Source organism: Furipterus horrens, unplaced genomic scaffold (assembly GCF_987537825.1).
Source record: "Furipterus horrens unplaced genomic scaffold, mFurHor1.1.pri manual_scaffold_10, whole genome shotgun sequence".
Lineage (NCBI taxonomy): Eukaryota > Metazoa > Chordata > Mammalia > Chiroptera > Furipteridae > Furipterus > Furipterus horrens.
The window spans coordinates 85,199,636-85,227,206 of record NW_028327180.1 but is presented as its reverse complement, the minus strand read 5'-3'; the positions used below and the strand labels follow the sequence as shown (position 1 = coordinate 85,227,206).

At 42.2% G+C, this 27,571-nt stretch overlaps 1 protein-coding gene across 3 annotated transcripts in view; it reads right to left on the bottom strand.

Moving 5' to 3' along the window:
* GRIA1 (glutamate ionotropic receptor AMPA type subunit 1) overlaps positions 1-27,571 on the bottom strand; it is a 281,186-nt gene that overhangs the window by 39,243 nt on the left and 214,372 nt on the right. For all 3 annotated transcript variants that reach the window (XM_090288461.1, XM_090288460.1, XM_090288462.1), the window contains exon 12: positions 2,750-2,948. In XM_090288461.1, the coding sequence (XP_090144587.1) occupies positions 2,750-2,948 (199 nt within the window). The remainder of the gene's footprint in view (positions 1-2,749; positions 2,949-27,571) is intronic.

The following is a 27,571-nucleotide window of genomic DNA, read 5'->3' as shown; positions in this document are numbered from 1 at the left end:
TTAGTGGCAGAGCCAGGAGTAAAACACTTATCTCCTCATTGCACACCTGGTTTCCACTGCAACTAGCTTCTTCTCTCATCTTAGGCTTTTTATCTTACTCACTGTGGGATCTTTCGGAGCCATGAGATTCTCCCCTGACACTGGTGATTATAGCACTCACCACACAATGTTGTCATAGAGATGATATGAGAACAGTGATAAAATGCATAACTCAGTGCCTGGCACATTGTAGGTGTTGTATAAGTGGTGCACTTACTATTCATAATTATGCCCTTTCTTCAGATTTTACTTTACATTAGGAATGCCTAAAACATGGCTGGCTTGGTACCAGTTTCCCTTTCAACATCACGGCAGATGTTGATATCAATCAAGGAATTATTTTACACTGAGCCCAGATGTAACCTCAGAAATTCTCTCAACATAGAACTCTAGGCAACCTCTACCGAGCAATCAGGACATGAACTACAACCTATTTGCCACCAATGTAGTGGGCTTGGTTAGGGCACCGATCTTGTAAAATATGAAATGTCTTGGTTCTAGATTCATAACTTTTACTGTGGAAAGGAGATAGTACTATGTCAATAGACTTAGTTATTAACAAAGAACTTGGAAGCCTTACGTGCCCCTAATTAGTGAGAGCATGCTACTTTTCTTTTCTGGGCTTTGAATTTCCCAACTATGAAAGGGGAGATATAGACTAGGCTTTTCCATGGGACCACTGGAAACCTGAATGATCTTTGTAGAAATATTTATCAGTTAATTATACCACCCCATTAGGGTAGTGTGGTTCAGTGGCAAGAATAAATGAGGAAACTCAGATTGTGTACTCATCCTTGACATTTGCATCACGACTTGCCTGAATCTCAATTTCTTATCTAAAAGATGGACACCACAATCCCTGTTCTGCCTTAGGTCACAGGTGAAATATCCATGAGACCATTGGTGTGAAATGCTTTGGGGACTGTGGCAAGCTAATATGTTGGGGATGCAAGTATGGGTATATAATAGGTAAGTGAATTGGCTGGTTGTCCAACTGCATCTGGGACATAGGACTGGCTTTATGGACAAATATCAGGCATTTCCTTCATACTTTGGTTGTAGGCTAAAATGGTCAGAGAATGGTCACAAGATTGTAAGTGGTTTTTCTACTAACTGGTTGGGTAAGCGTAGGCAAGACATGTCTTTCTTTAAAATGACAGACTTTAATCAAGTGACTTCTTAACTCCAATATGTTGAAAATGGATGATTTTAGCCTTGGAGCCTGGTTGAGACTTTGGTCCCTTTCCTGCCTGGCATCCAGGACACAGAGCACCTAATCGAGAAACTGAACACATTATCTGGTTGGTTCACTCAGGGCCTGGGTTTTGCTCCATGAAGTTGCAGTGAGAACCTTGTGGGTCTGCAAAGGATTCCCACCCTCTTACCTGAGGCAATGCAGAGGGGCTTGCTGTCTATTCTTTTGCTACTTCTAAGCCCCATGAACTTGGGCAATTAGTCATCTATAAAGTGGGGACAACAAATCCCTAACTCAGCTCTAATGAGAGGATTAAGTGGGGTAATACACACAGGGTGAGCTTAGCACAGGACTAGATTTATAGTAAGTGCTGAGTAAGTGGCAGCAATTGCTGCTTTGTTTAATCAGTATGTTGTAGCTCCATGTGCTGTTTGTTCAAATCCCAGGATGGATAAGTCAAATTCCAGGGAACTTCAGATTTTCCTGCTTTGGGGCATTTATTTAAGTTGTTCCTTTTGCCTAGAATATAATTTGCCTACTCAGGTCTGACCTGGCTTGATGATATCTAATAATGTTACAGGTCTGTTGTTTGTGGTTTACAGACCTTACTGTTGCCCTTGCTGCCTACAAGCTCATGCTCTTTAGCAAGAAGGATATTTTAATGCAGTGGTGGTTCCCTTTTGTGAAAGTGCCTTTGGGCAAGGGAGGTACCTTCAAGATGGATCCCAGATGCCTGCATCTCCCTAAAGTCCTACAGGTGAATGGAGCCTCTATCCACTGATCTTTGTTTCCCTGGTATGTTGCATTCCTCATCTCTTTTAATCTCATAATGATGCTTTGAGATAGACATTATTTTCCTCACTTTATAGAACAAGAAGTGGTGTCAAAGAAGCTAAGAGCCACAGAATGGCTATGGATGGAGCCAGGTTCCGGACCTCAGTCTGGCTGACCCTACGTCTTATGTGCCTTGGCTCTCTGCCTCTCTGCCCCTCTGCCTTGGCTTGCTGCCCCCACATGACATCTCTGCCACCTCCACTCCCACGCCACACGTTCTCTCTTTCCTGATAGTTTTTAATAGACCACTTAATCCAGTCACTGTTTTCCATATACCATCTTCTATTTACCAAGTCTCCAAGGAGGGAACATAAAGGGCATTAGGCCAGGATCTTGTCCCTAAGCTATTCCGAATCAATTACTAACAAGACTGTAAGGTCCTTGCAGGAGCAGGGAGGACTCAAATGTAATATCCTCTGCAGCCTTCAGAGAATGTGGCCCAGACTGGCATATGCAAGGAATCTGATTCAGTGCAAATCTTTGAAGTTTCCACAAGTAAAGAAATGTAGATTTTTCAGGATCTGTAGAAAGCTGAGAAATGTTCTGAATCTCCCTGGCCCACATTCAGTTAAGCAGTTGCTCTGGCTGCCTGTAATCTCATGCCTGTTAATGAGAAGGATATTTTAATGACAGTAGTGGTTCCCTTTTGGGAAAGTGCCTTGGGACAAGGGGTGTCCCTACCCTGAAGAACTCCTTAGTGGATCCTGCTTCCAGCGTCCCGTATGCGATTTCCGTCTGCTTCGCTAGGTCCTCCGCGCTCTCAATGGGTGACACCATCCTCTCCACAGTCAAGAAGGCAGCCAGGTTGGCTGTGTATGAGGAGATGATGATCAACGTGAAGAACCACCAGACGCCACCAACAATGCGGCCAGACAGGGACCTGGAGGCCAAGGGGAAGAGGTGTCAGAAGCACAGCCATCAATTATAAAGGCTATGGGGGGAGGCTGAAGGCCAGCCTGAACCCGATCAGCAGAGCTGTCAAGCCCTATTGCGCCCTTCTCCTCTGTCAGCAAGATGTGAGAATCCAGATGTCAGAGAGCTCTCCTCTGCATTTTGTTCCTGCTGTCCTTCAGGGGTAATAAAGCCCCTCAGGTACATATTCACACTCACTTTCATACAAACATATATGATAAGACACATGCCAGCGAAGACATAGATATATAAACACTCCCAAAATCACAAACACATCTAAACCTTTTGTTAAATGCAGTTACATACGTACCAAATGCTTGTGCATACATGTACAAATGCATTTATATACACAATGCACATATTTGATTATGTCCAGAAGTGTTTTCAGATTGTTTTCTTACTATTGCCCTTCTGGCTGGCAAAGGCCACCAAAAGGATGGACTAGAAGAAGGGAGGGGAGAACATACTAGAAATAATTGAGAACACCAGTCCTCCGGCCACTTTGGTGAATGTCGGCATTGAGTGGAGGCACATATCTCCCCCTATCACAGGGAAAGGGAATTTGGCTGAAATTAAAGGCAAAGAGTATTTTTGTTTGGGATCAAATGGCAAATGTGACAATTACACATGAGGTGAGAAATTAATCCTCAGTATTCTTAGAATCCTGTTATCCTCTCTTATGTCCAAAAACAATAAAGAGAAACATGACCAGTAGAGTTCCACTGTGGTCATTTGCATTTGACCAGGAGATTTCCAACTCCAGAGCTTCCAGACAATATTACAAAATGATTTAGATGTTATTTGGGGTGATTTTATGTGCTGGACAGAGAGGACATCAACTTACATTAAACCATAAAGTGATAAAATTATTTGCATTCCATTTCTCTTTCTGTCCCACTCAATTTATTAAGGAAGTGTAATCCTGGAACAATTATACCTTTAAGCCCTTTCTACCATGTGCTCTGGGCCTCAAGCTCACAGCCTTCAATAAATGTCAGTGCTTAACTCGAACCTAATACTTAACCAGAGAAATCACCAATCCAACCCATGAGCTTAACAGATAAAGAAACTCAAGAGTTCCAAACCACACTGACTGACCCAGGACACATTACCTGGCTTGCAGGCTTGATTGTTCCACCCTGTTTTCAAAACCCTGGTTGACCCTTTCTGTGTTATTCCCTGTTCCTGTGAGCTCCACTATGTTTCAGATTCTTGGAGGAGACTTCCTTTTCAGTCTAGGCACAGTGCTCCCTCCAAGAAACCCGACAAATCCTTGTTTTTGCTTGCTGTGTGGAGAAGAATGTTCCTAGATGCTTCACGTGAAGATGGGAATAAGAGGAGACTGATTCAGAGGGATGAGACCTGGAGGGTGAAGCAGAGCTATGCCATATGAAGAGCCGCTCAGGAAGAGGAGGCATTTTACAAGAAGAAAAGACTTGAAGAGATGTATTCACTGAAGTATTGAGGTGAAGGTTGTATCATTTGACCTGATTTAGGCCCATTTGGCAGAAGTTCCAGAAAACAAACACTAACTAAATATGAGGAAGATATTTTTGATGGGCAGGTTAGGGCAACAATGGCTAATCTGAGGGTGAGAGTGAGTTCCTCCATTTCTGAAGATATTCAAGTGGTGGACCATCTGAACATCTTGTACTTGGTTCCTACTCTTGGTCCTCCAGGGTACCAAATGTTGGGGACACAAATCTAAGCAGGATAGAGAAGGGGTCAGGCATCAGGTGCAGCCAGAGACCAACTTTGAAACCATAGGGAGACAGAGTGCATAGCTTCCACTGGGAAGTCAAGCAAAATGAGATGCATAGAGGCAAAATTATTGCAAAATCATGTCAGTCTTGGGCTATCCATTCTAGTGCTCTTTTTATCTTAGCAAGTGGGAAATACAAATGGCCAGGCCTGGGAGAAGCTGCTGCTTCTTTCCTGATTCTGGATGACATAATGGTGTCTGAACTGGTTTTCTTACCTCCATTCAGCCCCCTCTCCCATTCCTCTGCCTAATCAGTTCTCCAGAAGGCCGCCTGAGTGATCTCTTCAATAACATTAATTGTATCTGTTGCTTCTTTGCTTAAAACCCATCAAAGCCCTCCACTTACATGTGGAATAAAATTCAACCTTCTTGGTGACTCTTAAGGCCCTGTGTGGTCTGGCGCCTGGCTTGCTCCCCACTGCATCCCATAATGTGCTTTCTGTACTCTGATCACAAAAGACTTTGTTCTGTCCTTCATACTCAAAAGGCTCTCACCCTCAGCCCATGCTGCCCGCCCCCCATCAACGCCCAACTCTGTTCATCAGTCAGACCTCACGAGAGTCATTACCTTTTCAGCATTCAAATGTTAAGACCCTCAGAGCCCCGTGCAGCTCACATCGCAGTTGAAATCTGACATCTATTTGTGTGATTGTTTGACTGTCTATTGTTCCCCCAGACTGTAAGCTCCATGAGAGTAACAGAACCTTTTAGTAGGTTCTCAGTAATGAGTGAATACGTGAATGCTGCTGCCACTCTCAAAACTTGGCAGCTCTATTCACATCAGATTCTAGAGACCAGGAATAGTTTTCTGGGCCAGGAGAATCCAAACCTGCTATGGCCCAGGTTGTCTGAGTCATGGCCTCAAACCAAGGGGTCAGGATGGCTACCTCCTCTTCTAACATTACTGAACCGAGGGACCCAGCCGAGGTATCCCTGCTTGGGGACCATGTGGTGAAGCTCAAAGGCCTCCCAAGAAAGTTTCAGGTCTATGGTTCCTTCTTCCCTATTTTCCTTTAATGAATATTCATCTGCTGGACAATGAGAACACTTACCCTATATGGTATTCCCCACATCCCAGCTGTTTAATGAAGAGACCAAAGAAAGAATCTTTTACATAACAGTCAGCAAGTGTCATCCGCAGAGTAACTGGAGGGCTGGGGGAAAGAACCCTTCCAAACGGGGCATTATTTCAGTGCTTTGTTGGCATCTGATCCATAAGATGGAAACTGAATGTGAGGCAGTCCCCCATCCCCATTTCAGAACTGGTACAGATGAAGCTGGGCCTCCATCCAAGAACTCTGCATTCTCCTAGCTCCATTCCAGAGGCAGGGATCTGGAGTTATTAGAGGCCAATACTGGGAATGAGAGCCTTTGCTTTTTCACTAACCAGCCCCATATCCTTGGCCAGTTGCCTTCCCAGCTGGGCTTCAGTCTTCTTCCTCTGTACAATGGATGAGACTAATCCTACCTCCTGGTGAGAAGTCAAAACTTTCAGAACTAGAAGGACTCTTGGTCTGTTCTTTTCCTTTCACTGATATAAGCTATTAGAATTAAAATGGTAGAGGGGAAAGCACTTTGAAAAGTGCTATTGAAATATAAGATGTTATTTTTTTATAATGATTATTATCCCAGGGAGCCACAGGGCAAAACAGTACTTTTCTTAGTAGGAAAGGGAAAGCTGTGATCTGAATGCCTTGGCAGTCTGCCTAGTCAGTCACCTGAATTTTATGAGTCTCGCAACTTGGCATAGCTATTCCTCAAACTCTCTAGGTAATCGAAGAATCCCTTATGTTTCCCCAGAACTGGCCACAACTTAGATGGCTGTTGAACCCATTACTTGAATTTAATGTATAGCCCTGTGGCTGGGAAAGGGTTGAATATCTGTATCTTGACGATGAAAGAATAACAATGAAGAGATGTCTAGTGACTTTCCCAGGGTCACTTAGTGAGGCAGTGGCAGGGCTGGAAGTAGGAACCTGAACTTCCTGTTTCCTGTCCAGCACTCTATCTACTGCAGAACATTCCCTTCCTCACCAAATTCTGATTCATTTATAGATGGGCATGGACTTCCTCAACTCATGATGCCTCTGTGATGTTGAATCATGGTCAACATGCACTTCTTAGTGGAACCTTTGGGATCCAGAAAGCAGTCTCACCACAGAATTGGAGATCTGTGTGTATTTGTTTTCTCTCCCTGCATAACAAATCACCACAAACTTACTGGCTTCTAATAATACTCATTTATTATCTCATAGTTCTGTAGGTCAGATGTCTGGGTTAGGGTGTCTATAGATTCTATGCTCAGGGTCTCACCAGGGTGAAATCAAGGTGATGGCTTGGAGTCCCCTTTCAAGCTCACTGGTTGCTTTCAGAGATAATCTCCTTGTGCTTGTGGGACTGAGGTTGTATTTTCCTCACTGGCTCTCAGCCAGTGACCATTCTCAGCCAGCGGCCACTCTCAGCCTCTAGGGGCTCCCTGTGTTCCTCATTACGTGCCCCCTCCATTTTCAAGTCAGCAAGTGTGGCAGATCTCTCTTGTTCTTTGAATCTCTCTGACTTCCAGTAGCTGGAGAAAACTCTCTGCTTTTAAAGGGCTCATCTCATTGGGTCAGGCCCACCAGGTAATCTCTGTTAATCTTAAAGTCAGCTTCTTTGTAGAGTGCTTAGCACAGTGTTTGGTGCATAGCAAGCACTTGGTAAAGTGTTCATTACTATCTTATACAAATATCATTAATGGTAATTATAATAGTATCTTAATTATGTAACAAGAAAGCATCACTAAGGTTTTACCTTGTCTGGAAAGCACTTTATCTGCCCTTCCATTCTAAATGATAGCTTTGCTGGATAGAGTAATGTTGGTTGTAGATCCTTGCTTTTTATCACTTTGAATACTTCTTGCCAGTTCCTTCTTGCCTGCAAAGTATCTTTTGAGAAATCAGTTGACAGCCTTATGGGAACACCTTTGAGGTAACTTTGCTTTTCTCTTTCTGCTTTTAAGAGTCTCTCTTTATCTTGAACCTCTGGCATTTTAATTGTGGTGTGTCTTGGTGTGGTCCTCTTTGGGCTGAACTTGTTTGGGACTCTCTGTGCTTCCTAGACTTGTATGTCTATTTCCTTCGCCAAATTAGGGAAATTTTCTTTAATTATGTTTTCAAATAAATTTTCAGTTTCTTGCTAAAGGAGTTCATTATCACGAAGCCATTACTATATGAAATGTTAAAGGGAACTATATAAGAAAATGAAGATCAAAACTATGAACATTAAAATGGCAACAAATTCACAACTATCAACTGAATTAAAAAAAAAAACAGACTAAGCAAATGACTAGAACAGGAATAGAATCATAGATATGGAAATCATTTGGAGGGTTATCAGCTGGGAGGGGGAAGGAGAGAATGGGGGAAAAAGTATAGGGATTAAGAAGTACAAATTGCCCTGCTGGTGTGGCTCAGTGGATTGAGCGTCGGCCTATGAACCAAGTGTCACTGGTTCAATTCCCAGTCAGGGCACATGACTAGGTTACATGTTAGGTTCCTGGTTGGGGGCGTGTGAGAGGCAATCACACAGTGATGTTTCTCTCCCTTTCTCCTTTCCCCTCTCTCCAAAAATAAACAAATAAATGAATAAATTAAATGAATAAAATAAAATATATTTAAAAATTATATATATTAGAAAAAAGTAGTACAGACTGGTTGGTACAAAATAGACAGGGGGATGTTAAGAACAGTATAGGAAATGGAGAAGCCAAAGAGCTTATATGCATGACCTGTGGACATGAACTAAGCGAGGGGGGTCGGGAAGGGGAGGTAGGGGTTGGCAGAGAGAATGGGGGTGCTAGGTGGAGGGGGGCAAAGGGGGAAAAATTGGGATAAGTGTAATAGAATAATCAATAAAATATATTAAAGAAACAGAAAGCAGCACCTAAGGGAACACAGAAGGGACTACTAATTACTCTTCTGGCAGAGGGCAGGAAAAGTTATCAGAGAAGGAGAAACTTGTGCTAGATTGTGAAGTATGACTGGAAGATCGCCTAACAGAGCAGGTGCAGGGGTGGGAAAAGGCACAATACAGTATGTAGATAGAGGTAGAAAGGAGAGGGTGAATGGGATATCATCTTTTTTGTATACTTCCCAACCTTTGCCAGCAGAGCACTGAGCAGCCAGCCCCTTCTGTTTTCCTACTACACCATGATCATTCTGTTACAGTTTAGCCACGCTGCTGTAATGATTTAAGATGTTACTATGATTATTTCTTATGGTACTTATTAACAACAAAGATGATGATGGGTTGAAAGCCACAGAAATTTGGAGGGCAGGGTGACCGAAGAGATGATGATATCAAAGTGATAGGATTTGGTGACCCACGGGAGCAAGGACTGTGGGAGAGGAAAATACTCAGATGCCAGTTCATGCATGCCCATGGGGTGAATTGACTCTGACATGGTCTTGGGACTGAGGTACTGGCTTCAAGCTGTCTCTTCTGGCAAATGATGTTTTTTTCTTTTGTTAACAAAAGGAAATTTATTAACTAAATGTAATTTTATTACAGTGCTGATAACTTAAAGGCATCATTAAATGCATATTTGATGGTAATGGAAAATAGTAGGATCTAATTGGACTATTCTCTGGGTTCTGTCAGTTAGGCATTTCCTTTCATGGGCGTGGATTACGAATCACTCCAGGTCTTTAAATATGTATTTCTAATCTGGCAGTTTGAGTCTGTTGTCCTAGAGCAGGGGTCGGCAAACATTTTCTGCAAAAGACCAGGTAATAATAAATCTTTCAGGCTTTGTGAGCCTTACAGTCTCTGTTGTACTACTTGTCTCTGCTGTTGTGGTGTGAAACCAGCCATAGGCAATACATGAACACCTGCACGTTCCAATAAAACTTTAATTACAAAAACAAACAGCAGACTGGATTTGGCCTGTGGGCCATAGTTTGCTGACTCCTTCCCTCAATCCTACTGTGAAGCACGGAGACCTTTGATTTAAGCTAACATGCATCAGTAGTCAAGCATTTAAAAAAAAAAAAATTATGTAGTTACCAGTACCTCCACAGAAACACTGAGATGAAATATTGCAATGATTCACTTGACAGTTACTTTTGGACTATCCTCAGGGAGAAACTAGAGGGCATTGGGTGTGTGGGCCAGATAAAACTAGATGGAGTGCCGCCTTGTTACTTACTGGGTGTATGACTTTGGGCAAGTCACTAACTCTTTGTGTCTGTTTCTTTACAAAATGGAGTAATAGTACTCATTTTAAACATATTCTTAAGAATTAAAAAAGAAAATACATATGAAGCATGTATACAGTAGGCATGTCGGGATGGAGGTAGGCGGTCAGTGTGAGGAACAATGATGTGGCTGGAGGTAGGAGAGCAGGAAGGGGCCTTCAGGAAAGCAGATATGTGGGGCTGGTGCAGGGAGTGGGAAGTTATTAAAACAGCAGTCAACTTTTGATCCCATCGACCTCCTCTCCGGGACCTCTCTGACAAGGCGGGGGGTGTGGACATCCCTTTTTTTCAAAAGTATGTCCTGTTATCCTCAGGAGGAAGCAGGCAGAAGGGATACCCCTGTGTGTCTCCATTCAGCTGAGCTCAAGAGGTCACTGAGCTCAACTTACTCCCTTTGTCATCTGCTTCAAATGGCTGTTCTAAAGAAGTATTGGAAACAGAGGCAGGAGGCAGAAGCTCAGATGGCGTGCCTTTAAATTACTGGGAGAAAAGGAGTCCATCTTGACTAATTACTGAGCTGAGCTGTGTTCAGAGAGAGACTCACATGATATCGGGCATCAAGGTTCCTAGACCAGGGCAGATAGCTCTGACCAAATGCAACCATTCCAGAGATGAGTCCACTTCATCCAATATGCTGCGCCTTGGTAGCAAATCGTCTCATTTGTCACCAGCTGCAAATCACTCAGCACTTCCTGGCAGAGCTGGAGTGATTCATTTTAACTGTCCCAGCTACCGGTCACTGTGTTTCAGCACTGCAGTGGAGGGAGAGCCCTGGACTCTTGTGGGGACACCCAGGGGTGGGGAGCTGGGGGCTGGGCAACAAGGTCTAAGGCAATCACGGTAATTTCTGAGCTGATGTACGGTTCTAGCATTTGCAGAGCAATGTTTTGAAGAGGGGTGGTCTTTCTTTTCTATTATTTTCCATTTAGGTAAGTTGTGGCACAGTTTGCGAAAAGCATGGATGTAGATCGATTCATTCCTTAAAAAAAATTTGCTAATTCCTTGATTCACTTTCTAAGCCTTGGTTTTCACACCTGAAAATGGAGATAATGAATCCTATCTCATGAATTCTAAAAATTCGCTGAGTAAGTCATGCACTTATCACAGATAAAGGAGAGCTCAAGATGTCACCTGTGGTGATGATAATTTCTTTTGGAAACACTCTCCGTAATTTCATCCTGCCTTGCAGATTCATTCTTCTTAGTCTGCTTTGCTGTTTCCTTCTTTCTGCTTAATCTCAAACTCTTATGCCCAGAGCTCAGGCCTCAGCTCTCTCCCCATCCCTGTCTACAGTCTTGCCCAGATAATCAGCTCCAGTCCCACAACATTTATATGTAGATGCTGATAACTCCCACATTTAGACCTCCAATCTCCTGAACTGTAAATACATGTATCTAACTGCCTACTTGACACTTCAGACCTGAACTATCCAAAACCAAATTCTTAATGAGCTCCCACCAAAAAGCCCAAATAAATACAATGTAACATATTCTTCTCCACCTTCCTGCTCTCAGGAAATGGCACCACTGTCCACGCTGCTGTTCAAATCAAATACCAGGGAGACATTTCTGCCTGCTCTCTTTCCCCCACCCTCACATCCAGTCCATCAAACCCTATCGTCTCCATGGTCCCAAATAACACTGTAGATACTGGGTATCAGTATCCCATTTCTCTGCCTCTTCTTTTGTCCTTGTGCAACCCACATCCACACAATAGCCAGAGGGATCTTTTAAAACTGTAAATAGGGTCATGTTGTTCTCCAGCCCACTTAAAATCTGTCACACTTAGATAATAAATCCAAACGCCCTGTCAAGGTCAATGTGATCTGACCCACCTCTCATCTCATCTTGTCCCATATTTCTGGCTCTGCCTATGCTCCAGCCTCATTAGCCTTCTTGCGCTTCCTAGAACATGCCCAGTTCTTTCTCACCTCAGGACATTCGTTCTTCCCTCTGTCTGGAACTCACCTCCCTGAAATCCTCCATAGCTTGTCTGCGTCTACCTTTCAGGTCTGTGTTCCAGTGTTACCTCCTCACATACACTACTCTGTGTGTTGCTTTTTGCCACCTATATTTTGCTCATATTACCTTGTCTCCTTTTCTTCATAGCAGTTATCCAAGTCTAAAATGATCTTTATATAATTATGTATTTATTGATTGATTGTTTTATTCATTTGTTATCTGTCTCCTTCCACTTAAATGTAAGTTCATTGAGGGCAGGGAAGTTATCTGTGTCATTCACTGCTATATCCCTAGCACCCAGCACAGTGCATGGCATATAGTGGGTTCTCAATGAACATATACTGAATAAGTGAATAATTATACAATTTTATTGAGGGCTGACTATATATATTCCAAGTTTGATGGTAAATACATAAGAAGTTTCTTCTCAAGGAAATCAGTTGCATAGAATGAATGTGATCCACACAGAAGTAACAGTGATAGCTGGGCTGAGGTGACCAGCACAGGAAATCACTGATTAAGTGTGGAGGAAGTGCAGAGGTGGGAAAAGCCATGTCCAAATGGGAGAAATCTGGGAAGGCAGTATGGAAGAGGAGACATTTAACTGGAATGTGCAGAACTGGAATGGCTTCGTGCATTCTGAGAAAGAAAAAAAGGCATTTCCTGCAGCAGGAACAGCCTGTGCACTGGATGTGGAAGTGGAACAAGAAAGTGAACGAACAAGAATTTCTTTTTGCCCAAAATGTATTAACCGCCCAGCAGCCACTGTCTTTGAGGGCCTTCTTAGGCTGGATACTGAGGAGGGTAAGTGACATCCATTTTTGTAATCCCCATCACTCTCTTCAGGCCAAGTATGCATATCCCTTCTGATAAATGAGGAAACCAAGGTTCAGAGAGATGAAATAATTAAGCTTATAAAGCAAGTGGTGCAGCTTGAATGTGAACCCAGATCCATCTAACTCCAGTGGTGTGATTTCACTGGGCTGAAAGTGGGTTCCGCTTGGACCAGGTCAGCACCCTCATCTCTCAAGTTTTACCTTCTCAGGTCCCAAGCACCACTCACCCACAGTTCCTAGACACAAAGGAATACTTGGCACCATACTGGTGTTAAAAATGGAACTTCCTCCACGTATATTTTTGGGCTTAAATTCTTAGACGAAGCCATTCTCTTTTTATAGCCAGCTGCCTGCTGGCTAGCCCATAATACCAGGACATATGGTTTCCCTGTATCCAGGACCCTCCCTAGAGCTCCTGCAATTTGCAGATCCACCAGCTAGTTTGAGAAGCGAGAGGGGCTCCAAGGGCCTGGGTTCCGGCCTCCATGGGCCAGGTGAGGGTCTGGGTCATCATCTGTGGTTCAACATAACTTGTATTTGAAGTCCTTGGGGTTGGCCGCATATTTAATATGGGATGTTGTGGGCTTTTAAAAAGGAGACCTGACCCATCAGCAAATGCGCAGTGAAGTAACCATGTGCGCTTTAATTAATGTTTGGTTAGTTCCATCACAAGGCACATATTAAAAGAAGCTATTTTACTTAAAATAGCCAATTAAAAATCCTCCATTTGCCAGACATTTTTTAATTCTACCCAGTGCCCTGCACACTCAGCCCTCTCTCCCTCATACATCCAACCAAGCTACAGGGCAGCGCCAGAGGCCGGGGCTGTCTCTGTGTCTCATTGCCCCCCCCCCCCCCCCCCAGTCACTTCATCAAAGGGACGCTCAGCTTTTCTGAGACTGTCTCTTACATTGATTAACTGTGTGATTTGGGACATGTTATTTCATGTCTCTGAGCCTCAGTTTCATCTAGTTGTGAAATGGGGATAATAACAGGAACAACCTATTAACTACTGTTGTGAAGATGAGCTGGACTGTGCTTAGCAGAGTACCTGTACTAGAGAAGATACCTGGTAGCAGCAGCTACTACTATCCAGAAATGATAGGTGATAAGTTTTCAGTATGCTAAATGAAGGAAAGCAAACTATAAAACCCACTATACTCTATGACCCCATTTGAAAACAAGTTTGGCAGAGATAAATGTCTGAAAGTATGTAAATTAGGATATTATAGGAGTCATCTAGGTGGCTGGATTATGGGCTTTCTTTCTTTTCCATTTTCTCCTATTTTTTTATTTTCTAAATGAATACCTATACTATTTTCTATTCTAGAAAACCTAGAATGTAATGGTTAAAATTATGGACTGTGGAATCATCCAACCTGGGTTCAAATCCCAGCTTCTTCTCTTACTGGCTGTATGATCTTGGGAAAATGGCTTAGACTCTCTGATTTTCAGCTCACTTACCTATAAAATGGAGATAATAACACTACCTCCTCATGTCAGCCATTAAGTATTGTTCTTTCCTCACTAACTTGGTGAGTGACAAAGAGTCAGGGAGAGGGAAGGAAGAGACTAATGTAGACAGAAAAATGAGGGACAGTCTCTCTGAGGGGTGATATTTAAGCTGAGATCTGAAGGTTGAGAATGATTTAGATACATGGAGAAATTTGCAGGAGCATGTTCTAGACAGAGGAAACAGGGAGAGCATACTTCCTGGAGCAGGAATGGGCTTCTTGTGTTCAAGGTCATTGACAGCATAGGGTGAGTCTAGAGATTAAGGCAGGGACTAGACTCAAGCAGAGTGTCTGAAGCCAAGGCACAGACCCTGAATTTAATGATTGTAAATCCAGCTTCAGTGCCACTTCCTCTGAGAAGCCTGCCAGTCTCTTCCTTCCTACCTTACTTCCCATTTCTCTGAACTCATCTACTTTTCCCATCAATACCACTCCTTGTTCTGCTTTTTTAAATCCACTGTTACTGTTACTGTAAATTATTATATCATTATGGAATTTTAGGTTTCTACATAATTTCCTAGAACCTAATATAGTCTCAATATTTATTGAGTCAGTATGAAACTCCATAAGTAAGCAATTTGCAATGATTTTTTCTGAGCTATCTGTATAGGAAAATATTTCTTAAACTAATTAATAGAAAAACATAATTGTGTGAGAAATCATTTGTTCTATTGAGTGAATAAACTGATTTCAAAACTTTAAAAGCACCCATTTTGAGAAACTGGTATTTCAGATATAGCTGCAATTCTTACATAGTCATGTTCCCTCAGAACCTTTGCTCTGCAAAGTGGTTATCATAGGGAAAATTATTGCATAAAGTTGAAATAATAAAACTGTCTTTAGAAATATTGTAAAAGACTGATTTCACAAATTTAGGCACAACTCTAAGGTAAAATATGGGTGTTGTTTTAAACTAGTAAGTCTGTGGTGAACACAAGAGAAAACTTAAGTATGACTGGAAATCACTATGCAGTGTCCCTTTACACCATCCCTTGTGGCTGCCATTCGTGGATGGAGGCAATAAATCCCCAACCCATTGTTCTGTGCTTGCCTGGTCCTCCGTTCTTCCGGTTTGTGTTCTCTGGACGAAGTCAGTGGTTAAGAGTTAAGGCTTCAGTGTCAGGCTGTGCAGGCATTCTGCCAAGAACTAGGGGGTGACTTTGGACAAGTTACTTAACCACACCGAGCCTTAATTTCCTCCCTACAAAGTGGGGTGTGGTAGGCATAAAATTGGCTCCCCAAAGACACCCATGCCTTAATCTCTAGAACCTCTGAAAATGTTATTACATGGCAAAACAGACTTTTCAGATAGAATTAAAGATAGGGACCTTGAAACAGAGTGATTATCCAGGTGGACTAAATAGAATCACACTGGCTCTTAAAAGTGGAAGAGGGTTGGTCAAAGAAAGAAGACCAAAGAAGAGCCAGGAGAGATTCAAAGTATGAGAAGGACTTGGTCCTCCATTTCTAGCTTTGAAGATAGAGGAAGAGGACCATGAGCTAAGGAATGAGAAAGCTGGGAAGAGCCAGCAAGAAAGCAAGGACCCAAGTTCTATATCCGTGGGAATTCAGACCTGCCAACAATCTGAATGAGAAAGGAAATGGATTCTGCCCTAGAGCCCCCAGGAAGGAATACAGTCCTGACACTACCTCTTAGTCCAGGGAGACTCGTACTGAATTTGTGACCCTCAGAACTTGAAAATCATAAATATATGTTGTTTTAAGCTGCTGAGTTTCGTTATGGTAGCAATAGAAAACTGATATAGAGATGCCAAGATGCTGTGAAGAATAAATACATGTAAATCATATAAGACAGAGACTGGCATGTAGTTAAGTAAGTGCCTAATCTCTGGTACTTTTTTCTCACTACTCTTTTTATTAGTCATTCACTGGTCTGGCCACACTCATCTTCCCTGACCATTCTGAGTGCTTTTGTTTGTGTATGCCTCTTATCTTCTTGCTTCTCCATGTGTGTCCTTAGATAGTCTTCCCATATTAAAAGGGCATTGCAGATGGTGTCTTTTCCAAGAAGATTTTCCCAACCCATTCAGCCAGGTGCAGTCTCTTCTAGTGCAGCACTTTTTTTTTTTTTGGTCCCTTTGCTAGCTATTATATTTATTCAAATCCTAGGTTGTTTGAAGGGTTTTTCCTCTTCATTAAATTCTATATGCTGTGAAAACAAGATTCCCCAAATCTTTGCTTAAAACAACCAGGTATATTTCTTCCTTTCTTTTTAAAAATTTTGTCTTGTTGTGGCAAGGACACTAACATGAAACCTATGCTCCTAACATATTGTATATAATACAGTATTGTTAATTATAAACACAGTGTTGTACAGTTGATCTCTAGAACTTACTCATCTTGCTTAACAGAAACTGAATGCCCATTGATAGTATAATATCTTCAAGGTTCATTCGTGTGGTTGCATATTGCAGAATTTCCTTCTTTCTAAAGGCTGAATAATAGTCCAGTATATGTATATACCATACTTTCTGTATCCACTGTGCATTGATGGCTATCTAGATTGTTCTGTACGTTGGCTATTGTGAATAGTGCTGCAATGAGCATGGGAGTGCTAACATCTCTTTGAAATTCTGATTTCCATTCTTTCAATAAGTATCTAAGAGTAGGATTGATAGATTACATGATAGTTTTATTTTCAATTTTTTTGAGGATCTTTCATACTACATATTTTCTACAGTAGCTGCACCATTTTGCATTCCCACAAACAGTGTACAAGGGTTCCAATTTTCCCACAATCTTGCCAACACTTGTCATTTTTTCAGGTGTATTTCTTGCTTATGCCACATGTACAGGCTGGCTAGGGGCTATTTTCTCTTCGTTTTCCCTTTGAGGCCAAGATTGACAAAGCAGCTGTCATCTGGAACAGCCCCAGCTGCATACTGGCTCTTAAAGCTTCTTTTCAGTAGTGACACATGTCACTTCTGTTTATATTTCATCAATCAGATGAAATAAAATGACAGCATCTAGCATCAGTATGGAAAGGAACAAGCAATCCTACCCTGGGTGCAAGAGGAAGAGAACTGGGTATATCCACCCAGTGGTCAGCATTCTGAAGTTCTTACAATGGCCGAGGAAGGAGTTTTTACCACAGTCCCATGTTACAGATGAAGAGGTTGAGGTTCAGAAAGGATGGTGATTGGTGACATGTGTTACAAGTGACATGGTTGGAACTAGGTCCCGACTGTTTTTCCATCCTTCTTTCATCTCTGTGGTAACTTGATCAAATGCTGTCATGAGCCTGACACCAGGCGGGGAGGCACAGCTTGCCTTAGTCGCCATCCTCATATTTATCATCTGCTACTGTGCTCTGTTCTTCCAGTCCTCCGCATCTGCTTCCCTTCTTGCCCTCAGCCTCATGGGCACAACTAGATCACAAACAACTGGAGGGCAGGGGTAGGATTTCAACTTTGATTTCTTCGCAACCCCTAATGCAGTAGGCACACAACAAGTGTTCCTTGGATTGAACACAAAACTGAAAACAAAATTCACGTTAGGTGCCAAACATTTGTTCTCTGCTTATATCCCCCTGTGTGTTCCCAAAACAAGTGTATTAATAGTGATTTGTGTGTGCGTTGCCAGTTTATTGTAGAGAACATTAGCTATCAGCATATAGTTGATAAAGAGATTAATAAGATCATCATCAATATACCTCAGAAATCACTCTGAAAATTACCAAAGTAATTTCTTAATCTCTCTTTCTTCCAAGATTCTGCTTCTTTCAGTGCTGTATACTAAATTGACAGTTCTAATTAACAGTCATAAAAACTCAAGCTGTTAAAGCCAGCGTGGACTAGAAATGAATTTTCTGGAGATGTGGTAAAACTTCTTCCCATTAGGGACGTCCTGTGTCTCACTGGTTGGGTTTAGGGGAGAAATGGAAGCCTGTGGGAAGGAGGATGGAGCTGGGAAAAGATTAGGAGAGGAGGACATACGTCTTGGGCACCTGTCTGGCCTCCAGGGCCTTAGCAGATCACTTGTTATTTACTGCATTTGTGCTCTTGACCCAGTGGGAATGTCAGGGCAGGGCCTGCAATATTTTATGTCTCACGGCTCTGGGTGCTGACATAACCTGGAGCTGAACCCTGGTCCAGCCTGGGAACGCAGTTTGTCCTCCGTCTGCAGGGATTTAAGGAATCAACTTCAAGTCAGTTTTGATGCTGTCACTCATTGCCATTTACTCAACAGATATTTATCTAGTACCTTTTGTGTGCTGGGTCTGTGCTGATGACACTTCCTAGGCTTACCAGAGGAAGGACCTTCTAAGCTGAGGCCTGAAGAATGAGTTCACCAGGGGAAAGGTGTTACGGGCAGAGAAAATGACAGGAATCAAAGATGTGGGAATGAAAGAGATAAATAAATGGTGTCCTGGTGGAGACACAGCAGAGGAATACAGGAGGAGCCTTGGTGGGGAGGGTGCAGGGTGACAGGAGATGAGGCTGGGAGCAGGCCATGCGGGATCCTGGGTACTGGAAGGAGCCTTGTTGCAGAAAAGCAATGAGGGATGGAAAGCAGGGGGTCCCATGAACCCATCCGCACGCTTTGTGAAAACACTCTTTTGATAGAATGGGGAATGGGTTGGGGTGACGTGACAACAAGAATGGAGGCACGGGAACAAAAAAGCAATATTGGAGGAGCCTTGGTCAGAGGTGATGAATACCTGGGCCACGTGGTAGCAGCAAATGGGGACAAAAAGCGAACAGACTTAAGTAGATTCACGAGTAGCATGTCCATTCGAAGACTGATTAGCTATAGACAGTGAAGGAGAAGCCTCATTCATTTTTTGAGGACTCCATTAAAAAAAGGAAATCCTCAGTTGAGGATGTATGTATTTATTTTAGATCGAGAGGAGTGAAGATAGATAGATAATGGGAGGGGTGGAGAGAGAGAGAGAGAAAGAGAGAGAGAGAGAGAGACGTCAGCTGCCTCTCATACGTGACCCAATTGGGGATCGAAACCACAGCCTAGTTATGTGTCCTGACCAGGGATTAAACCTGCAAACTTTTGGTGCATAGGATAAAGCTTTAACCAATTGAGCCACTCACTCAGCCAGGGTGTGGGCTCCATTTTCTGAGTGACGATTTCATGTCCGCATTCTAAGATGTTTATATTTGTTGCTCACTGCCTGCTATGGGGAGGAGTAGTGCTTAGCTCCATTTTATGTATGGGGAAGCTGAAGCTTGGCATGATTAGGTGTCTAACACACAGCCAGTCAGAGTCCAGAGTTGCCCTTCAAGCCCTAGGCTGTCCTATCTCTCTACCCTTATCTTCCAGGTTTCTGGTTGAGGCATCTAAGAAGAGAATAGTGGCATTTTCTGAGATGGGGAACACTAGGAAAAGCAAATATTCTAGGGAAATCTTTCCCACAATTTCTGGTGTAGAACTAGCTACTGCACAGCCCTGGACAATGACATCTACAACCTTGCAGGAATGTCCACTGTTTTCTCCTGCATCCTGTCTAGATGGGCACTCAGCCAGAGCCCCTGTTACTGGCAAGCAGATCTTTGCTTTTCTTGCACTCAGCCTGTTTAGTTCCCTGGTGGGGATGGGGGCCCCTGTGTACACCCTTCCTTTAGATTTTTAGCAGTTAACATTTAAAATAGTAATGGAAATTTTCTTGGAAATGAGGAATGCAGTAGGCCCCAGTAGGGATGAAAATGCCTGAGATAAAGGAGAAGAGATACCTGGTATATTAGAGCAGTCGACTGGGGAGCAGCTGTGTAACCATGGATAATGTACCTACTTCATTTCAAGTCTTTTTCCCCATCTGTGTGTAAAACACAAGAGAGGTAATAATGGTTGCCTGCCTCATGGTTGTTGCAAAGGTCAAAGGCCATAATAGATGAGTATTTTGAAAATCAAAGCACTCCTTGCAAATGAGAAGACTTAAAATTCTGACATCACAAGATAGAATCAGAGATGCAAGTGCTAGAAGGTACCTTGGGGATCATCAGGGTCATCCCGATTAGTTTACAGGTGAGGAAAACCAGGCTGAGGCTCAGAGATTAAATGACTTTTCCTAAAGTCACCCTCAAAATTAATGTTGGAGGTGGATTTAGAAGGCAGATCTCCCATCCCAAACTGAATGTTTTTTCTACTGTATTGCTTTGGAAGGACAAGATAGTAATTGACCTCAGTGGGCTTTGCAGTCTGATCAACTGGAGTTTGACCTCCCAGCTCTGCCACTTGTTAATTGTGTGGTGTTGGACAACTTATGTAATCTTTTTGAAACTCATTTTTTAAAATTTACAAAAATGAAATAGTTATTATTGCTAACTCAAAGGGTTGTTATGAAGATTAAATGCGATAATGCTTACAGATACTAGATAAACAGTGGTAGTGTGGTAGTGATTATTATTGTGATTAATATTATCTGTTGCATGTTTGCTGTCTGTCACCAACCCGCCTCCCCAGTTGAAGACTGACGTACTCTAAACTTCAGAAGTTTCCAACCTAATACATCCTTTACCTTAATTTGGTCTCCTACATAAAGGTCAGCCGAGGCGAAGATCATTCCCCAGTGATCCCCTGTACTTTACTCAAGCCTACCCCTAAGATTACCTGTCTTAGCTCAGAACCTGGTCAAGAGGCTGCGTGTGTACTTTGTTCTAGCCTAGTTGAATCTTTTATGCAAATAACTGATAAAGGTTCAAGGCAGAGATGGAGGTTGATTGATGTAAGATTAGAGGGTCCATTTTGTTTTCTTTGGGAACTTCAGAGGTATGAAGGGACTGGATAACTAAGAAAACTCTAAGGTGTGATCAGATCTTACTCTAGGGAATTGTGCTTTGCACCATTAAAGATAAAACTCAGGATGAGACTCTCTCTCAAAGTTAAACCACCAGAAAAAAAATGAAGCTTCTCTGAATCCAGAGAAATGTCATTTAAGTGAGTTCTAGACTCAGCCAATCCCAAGCCCACAGAGAGCATTACAAGGCTAGAGGCTGAGCCTACCTCCTTGATAAACATAAACAGTGGGTTTCATCACATCTTGACTGTATGCAACAGGCTTTGTCTCTGCCCAGGTTCCCTATCCAGACTCAGTTTTTGTTAGTTTTAATTAAAGGTTTCAGTTTGCTTCCTGCTCCCTATCTTCTCTCAGGAAAATGATCACAGAGGGGCATAACTTACCAGCATCTACACACTCATTTCTGATAAGAAGACAGGAAAATTTGAGGTCAGACTTTTATAGAAAGAATGATAGATATAGCCCTGTGTATTGGAGGCCTGTTCCAGTTTGCTGAACACAGTGGCTTTCATTAGCACATGATTCTTGCCACAGCCCTCTCTCCGATTTCCTACCCTCTCCTTTCTTGATCTCGTGGACATAGATGTTTATGCTGACCTCTTTGATATACCCCCTTCACTCAGGTACCAGACTCTCCTGATTTTCTCCTCCCTCACCAGCTGTTTCTTTTCAGTCCCTTCTGCTGGGTCTTCATGGTCTCTAAATGCTCAAGGGTCCAGGGCTTGGATCCTTACTCTTCTCTATCTAGACTCACCCTTAAGATAACCCCAAACAGTCCCATGGCTTTACATACTGTATTTTCGTGATTCTTAAAATGGTGAAGTCCAGTGTGGACCATCTCCTTCACTTCCAGACTCAAGAGCCTGCTCTGTATTTCCTCTTGGATGTCTAATAATCATCTCACACCTAACATGTTTCAGACTGAACCCTTAATTTCTTTCCATTTCACACCTGTTCCTCCGCAAATGTTTCCCACCTCAGTAAATGGCATCATCACTCTTTTAGTTACTGAGACTTAAAACACTAATTGGTCTCTCCCTCACATCCCATTTCCAATTCAACAGAAATCCCATTAGTTCTACCTTCAGATTATATTCTGGGTCAGTTCACTTCTTACTGACTCCAAAGTTATCATCATGCTCTAAGTCCACCATTTCTTGCCTAGACTAATGCAGTACCTTCCTAGCTGGTCTTCCTTCTTTAAATCTGTAATGGTGTATTTTCTGCACCATAGTTTTGCAGGGTCTCTCAATATCAAAACTATTGATATTTTGGGTTGTATAATTTTTTTTGTGTGGAGAGGATGTCAGGTCCATTGTAGGATGATTAGTAGCATCCCTGGCCTGTACCCATTAGATTCCAGTAGCCCACCTACCTCAGTTTTGCCAGTCCAAAATGTCTCCAAACCTTATCAAATGTCTCTTGGTGGGGGCTGGAGGGCACAATTATCCCTGATTGAGAACCACTGAATTAAAGAGAATTGCTTTACAAATGTAAATCAGGTAAAATCTTTCCCCTGCTCTAAACTTCTCAATGGTTGTGGCCAGGGGCTGGGGGTAGGAGCAGGGAATGGGAAGTTACTAATCAACTGACATAGTTTCAGTCAAATAAAATGAATAAGCTCTATAGAGATTTCCTACACAACATTGTACCTATAGCTAACAATAATGTATTGTGCACTAAAAGTTTGTTGAGTGTAGATCTCATGTTAAGTGAGAACACTTTTCTTATTATAATCAAATAATTTTTAAAAATCCAAGTTCCTGACAATGGCTGACAAGGCATTTACTGAAACGCCTTTCCGCTGCCTCTTTACTTGGCTAATATCTACCCTCAGCCTAAATGCAACTTCTCCTAGGAAACCTCCCTTGGCCTGTCCCCTAATCTGAGCTAAGGTCCCAGCACCATGCTCCCAAACATCCTGCCCTTCCTCTGACATAATACACATCACCCTGCATTGTAACCTGGTTACTGAACTGTGAACTCCTTGAGGGCAGGCACTGTTCCTTCGTTATCACTGTAGTCTTCCTCTGTGCACAGCATAGGGCCTGGAATGGGGCATTTAAGTAACTGTATAGTGGAGTGACTGGAGTTGTGGGGTGAACTTGGCTCGTACTACAGGTGGGGATATGATACCCAACCTGGTTGAGATAGCAGATATAACTATGAAACTAGATACTACCATGTCTTAACAATCTTTTTATTCAGTAGTTACACAGTTACTCTGGTGAAACATCCAGGACAATATCTGCTCTTAGGGTCATTAGAGAAACCCTTGGTAAGAGAAACCCCTCATTTAAAAAGTACTATGTACTATGTGAGCATGTAATATGAACCAGACCCTGAGCTGGATGCCAGATATCTTCTGGTGGCTAGGACGTGCCATTCGCAGGAGCTTGTTGTAGAGCTTACATTCCAGCATGGGTGATGGTCATTTAGTGCATAATAATATAATAAATTAATTACTATTGTAAACATTAGGGGAAGTAGGGCAGAGGAGGCACATGTGTGGGTAGAGAGAACTGCAAAGCAAAAATCCCGAGTTAAAAAGGCAATGCACGGTGCATCAGGAACTGAAGGAGGCTGGTGTGGCAGCGGCATGGAGAGGGAGGCACAGAGGAGTGCTCTGAATCGAGGCTGGACAAACAGGCAGGAACCAGAGCAGTTTGGGCTCTTCCCCTCCTCACCCCACAACACTAGAAATGGTTTCCAGTGGCTTCACTTTTAGGTCACAAGCTCCATATTTATTCCTTCCCTAGAACTATGAGCTTGCCATTCTCACTTGAACCAACTTTCCCTTCCCCCACCATCGAAGTCCTATTTATTTTTCAATGTCAAGCTCAATGCCTACCTCCACTGTGAAAAACAAGAACTTGAAAAGCTACAACCAATAAGGAGTGAAGAGAGGCACAGATGTGACTGGGGAATAGTGAACACTTCAGCTTAAATGGGATAGAAGATGCCTTTCTGGGGGGGGTTTATGTCAATATGGCAGATCTTGGCATTTCTAAGTGATTTGTAAGGGGGGCAATGTAGTGGAGAGTTAAGAACACACACTTTGGAGCTAAGCAGACCTGATTGAAATTTGGACTCCATACTTTATTAGCTGAGTGATCTAGAGCAACTCTTTGAATCTCAGTTGTTTGTTTCTAAAGTAGGGATAGTTATACATACCTCATAGGGTCAGGGTTGTTACAGATAACACAGAGTGGTTAAGGATTTAAATAGATAATGCATGCAAAACAGTCACAACAGTGTCACACACATGGTAAGCATTAAACAAATACTATCGTTACGACTATTATCATCACCATCCTTCCTCATTCTTCCTTAACTAAATTTTAAGTGCATTAAGTGAGGTAACATGTAAGTTCTAACATAATGTATATCTCATGGTAAATTATCAATAAATACAAGTTTACCTCTTTCCTAATGTCTTTTTATAAACAGTGACTGCATTTTTAATTTCTTCTGCAAGAACTTAGTGAGCCCTCAATATCTGTTGAATGCTGAGTAAATGTTGTTCTCTCTACTAGTTTTCAGCACTGTTATGGACATTGTTGCAGGCTACTGATATTCATTATTGGATAATCTTTGCATATATATTTTTCAAAATTAGTATGGGACTAGAAGGAAAATACAGGGCCAAATTTTTATAAAATTCTCTAAGATAAGGGGGATTTTAATAGTTGGAAAAAGAATTGGTGTGGCAGCTATTTTTCTTCTCTCTTCAGCTGTTAAGAAAATACCAAAGGGATTACAGGGAGATGGATCTAATTTAATTACAACTGGCGCAGTGGAGAGGCTGACCTAAAGGACCCAGTGATCAGCAGCTGTGGTAATGTGAGAGGTACTGAAGTGGTCACAGGCCCACCAGGTCTTAGTTTAATGTTCCATTTGCTAAGGAGGAATAAATATTCTTGAGTCTTTACAAGCAACCCAAATCTGCTTCACTCACTTGATTTCCCTCGACAGAGGTAGTCTAGCAAAGGGAAGTGCTGTAAAAAATTTGTCTTTTAAGATTCTGATGGATCCCTCAATACAGGCATTGTGACCCATGAAAATCCAGATTGGTACAACAGACACAAAGGAGAGACCGTTATCAAAAAGCAGATTGGTTTAAATACCATACTCCCATGATGCAGTTAGATCAGAATTTAATGAGCCTGAACTTATTTGTTTATATAGCTTTCTAGGAATGGCTTTATCACAAAGTCAGGTCCATCTCTATTATCACTTTATTTTAATGGACAGTTACAGAAAATAAATAACTTGGTGTCATATGAATAAACCCTCTGTTGTCTGCTCTTTATCAGGTAATGAAGCAGTAACCAGCCTAGTGAACACAATGTAATACATGATTTCTACAGTAATTTACATGGTTTTTATGTCAGTGGCTCAAAAATATGCTTCACTAAATTTCATTGATCTGACAAGTAAAATAGTCACAGTGGTGAGTTCAGAATACAGGGCCCCCTCAAGTCAGGCCAGCTCACTGGGAGCTCTCCGTGGTCCTGATGCGTGCGTGCACTGTTTCCACTTTGTCTATTGACTTGACTTTGTTGGGGATCCCCGGCACTTCTGTTTTAGATTATTCACCCTCTGTATGGGATGGCATAAGGCATCCCTACAAATGCTTTTGTTTTCTTATTGAGGACCTTAGTGACACTGCTGGACTTCCATGAGTGTCGTATGGAATATTATGGAGTGACTGCTATGCACCAGGTTCTCTAATGGAAATGGGTACAGAAATGAGTGAAAATTAGGTTCTGTTGTTAGGATGCTCACATTCTAGTTGGAAAAAAGGAAAGGAATTACAGAATCATAGATATGTCCTAAGAAATAATAGAAATATGTGAAAATGCATGGGATTTCTGAAGGAAGAGCTGTTTTAGCAGGTGGAGCACAGGAGATCCGGAGAGACTCCCCCGAGAAAATGATATTTGAGCTGGGTTGTGGAGACTGAGATGGGATGGGATAGACTCTCCAGGCAAAGGGACAGGGAGGTGAAAATTCAAAGAGGGTCCAGGAGTCTGGAATGGAACCCAACATAAAAGAGGCCAGAATATAGGAGAGGTAGAGACAGATATAGAAATAGAAATAGAGAGATACAGACAAGGCAAAGAGAGTAGAAGCTAGACTTTACAAAACTTTGAAGGCCACATTCATAGGCTCAGGATTTACCCTGCTGTGTTGGGGAAGAATTAATAAAGTCTGATCAAGGTAGTTATAGAGGACTAGATTTGAAGTGTGCAGAATAGAACCTGGGATCAGGGAGGACACATGTGACAACGTGCCTGACAGAGTCTTATATGCTTGTTACCTTGAAGTCAGAGATCTAAACCCTTGAATTGCTAAAGCGAGGTCACAGTGCTCTGATGACTTGGCTGAGTCAGCGCAGTTGCAGTCTGATATAAGAGAATGGATCGTACTATTGAAATGTAGGCACTGTTAATCAGTTACTCCTCCTTCCTCACTGCTAGAAGCTACTCTGGACCCTTAGGATCTCCTTTTTAAATTAGTGCAACAATCCGCTATGCCACCAGATTAAGCATCTAAAATAAGTAAATAGGAAAGAAAAAAAAAATAAAAAAGGAAAGAAAACTGTGCCAGCCCATTATGTTCCTATTTGCTGATTTATTCTTTATTTATTGCCTAATATTCAGTCATTTGCTTGATTTCAAAACCCTTTATAATTTATAATACTTTCCTATTTTACCTCCTATGTCTCTCTATCATACCTTCTTCATCAGCCCATGACTATTCTTATTTCTGTATTTATGCCCATACTGCCAAACTTTTCTCATGTCTACCAATATAAAAATTATTGATAAATACAAATCACAAGATATATATACTTTAATCCTCACCTGAGGATATGTTTATTGATTTTAGAGAGGAGGGGTGAGAGAAAGAGAGAGAGACAGAGAGAGAGAGAGAGACAGACAGAGAGACAGAGAGACAGAGACACCATTTTGAGAAACATTGATTGGCTGGCTACCTCCTGTACATGCCCTGGAACCTTTTGGTGTATGGGATGACTCTCCAACCAACCGAACCACCTGGCCAGGGCAAAAGTAATATTTTGACATTTTTTCATTTACTTCTTCACTTAACACGTGTTCATTAAGGCTCTGTGGTAGGTTCTAGAGTTAGAGGTGTAGGCAAGATAATGCTCAGAGCCAGCCTAGAGCTTCACTACTCAAGATACAGCATTGACTTCACCTGCAGTTTGTTAGAAATGCAGTCTTATGCCACACCCCAAACCTGTGCACAAAAAAGCTTCAGAAGCGATGGCCTAAAAGACAGCTTTGAAAAAGCAATGGTGATAGTATGTAAAGACTGCTGTGATGCTGAAAGGAGGGCATTTCTTCTTCTACTGAATTAAGAAATAATGGTGAGTTGCGTGTGTGTGTGCATAGACCATGTTATTTTCCTTGAGACCCTCCCACTCAGCCCAGTCCTGAGTCCACTGTTGGTGCCTAGTAGATAGAGTTGCTAAAACTGATTGATTC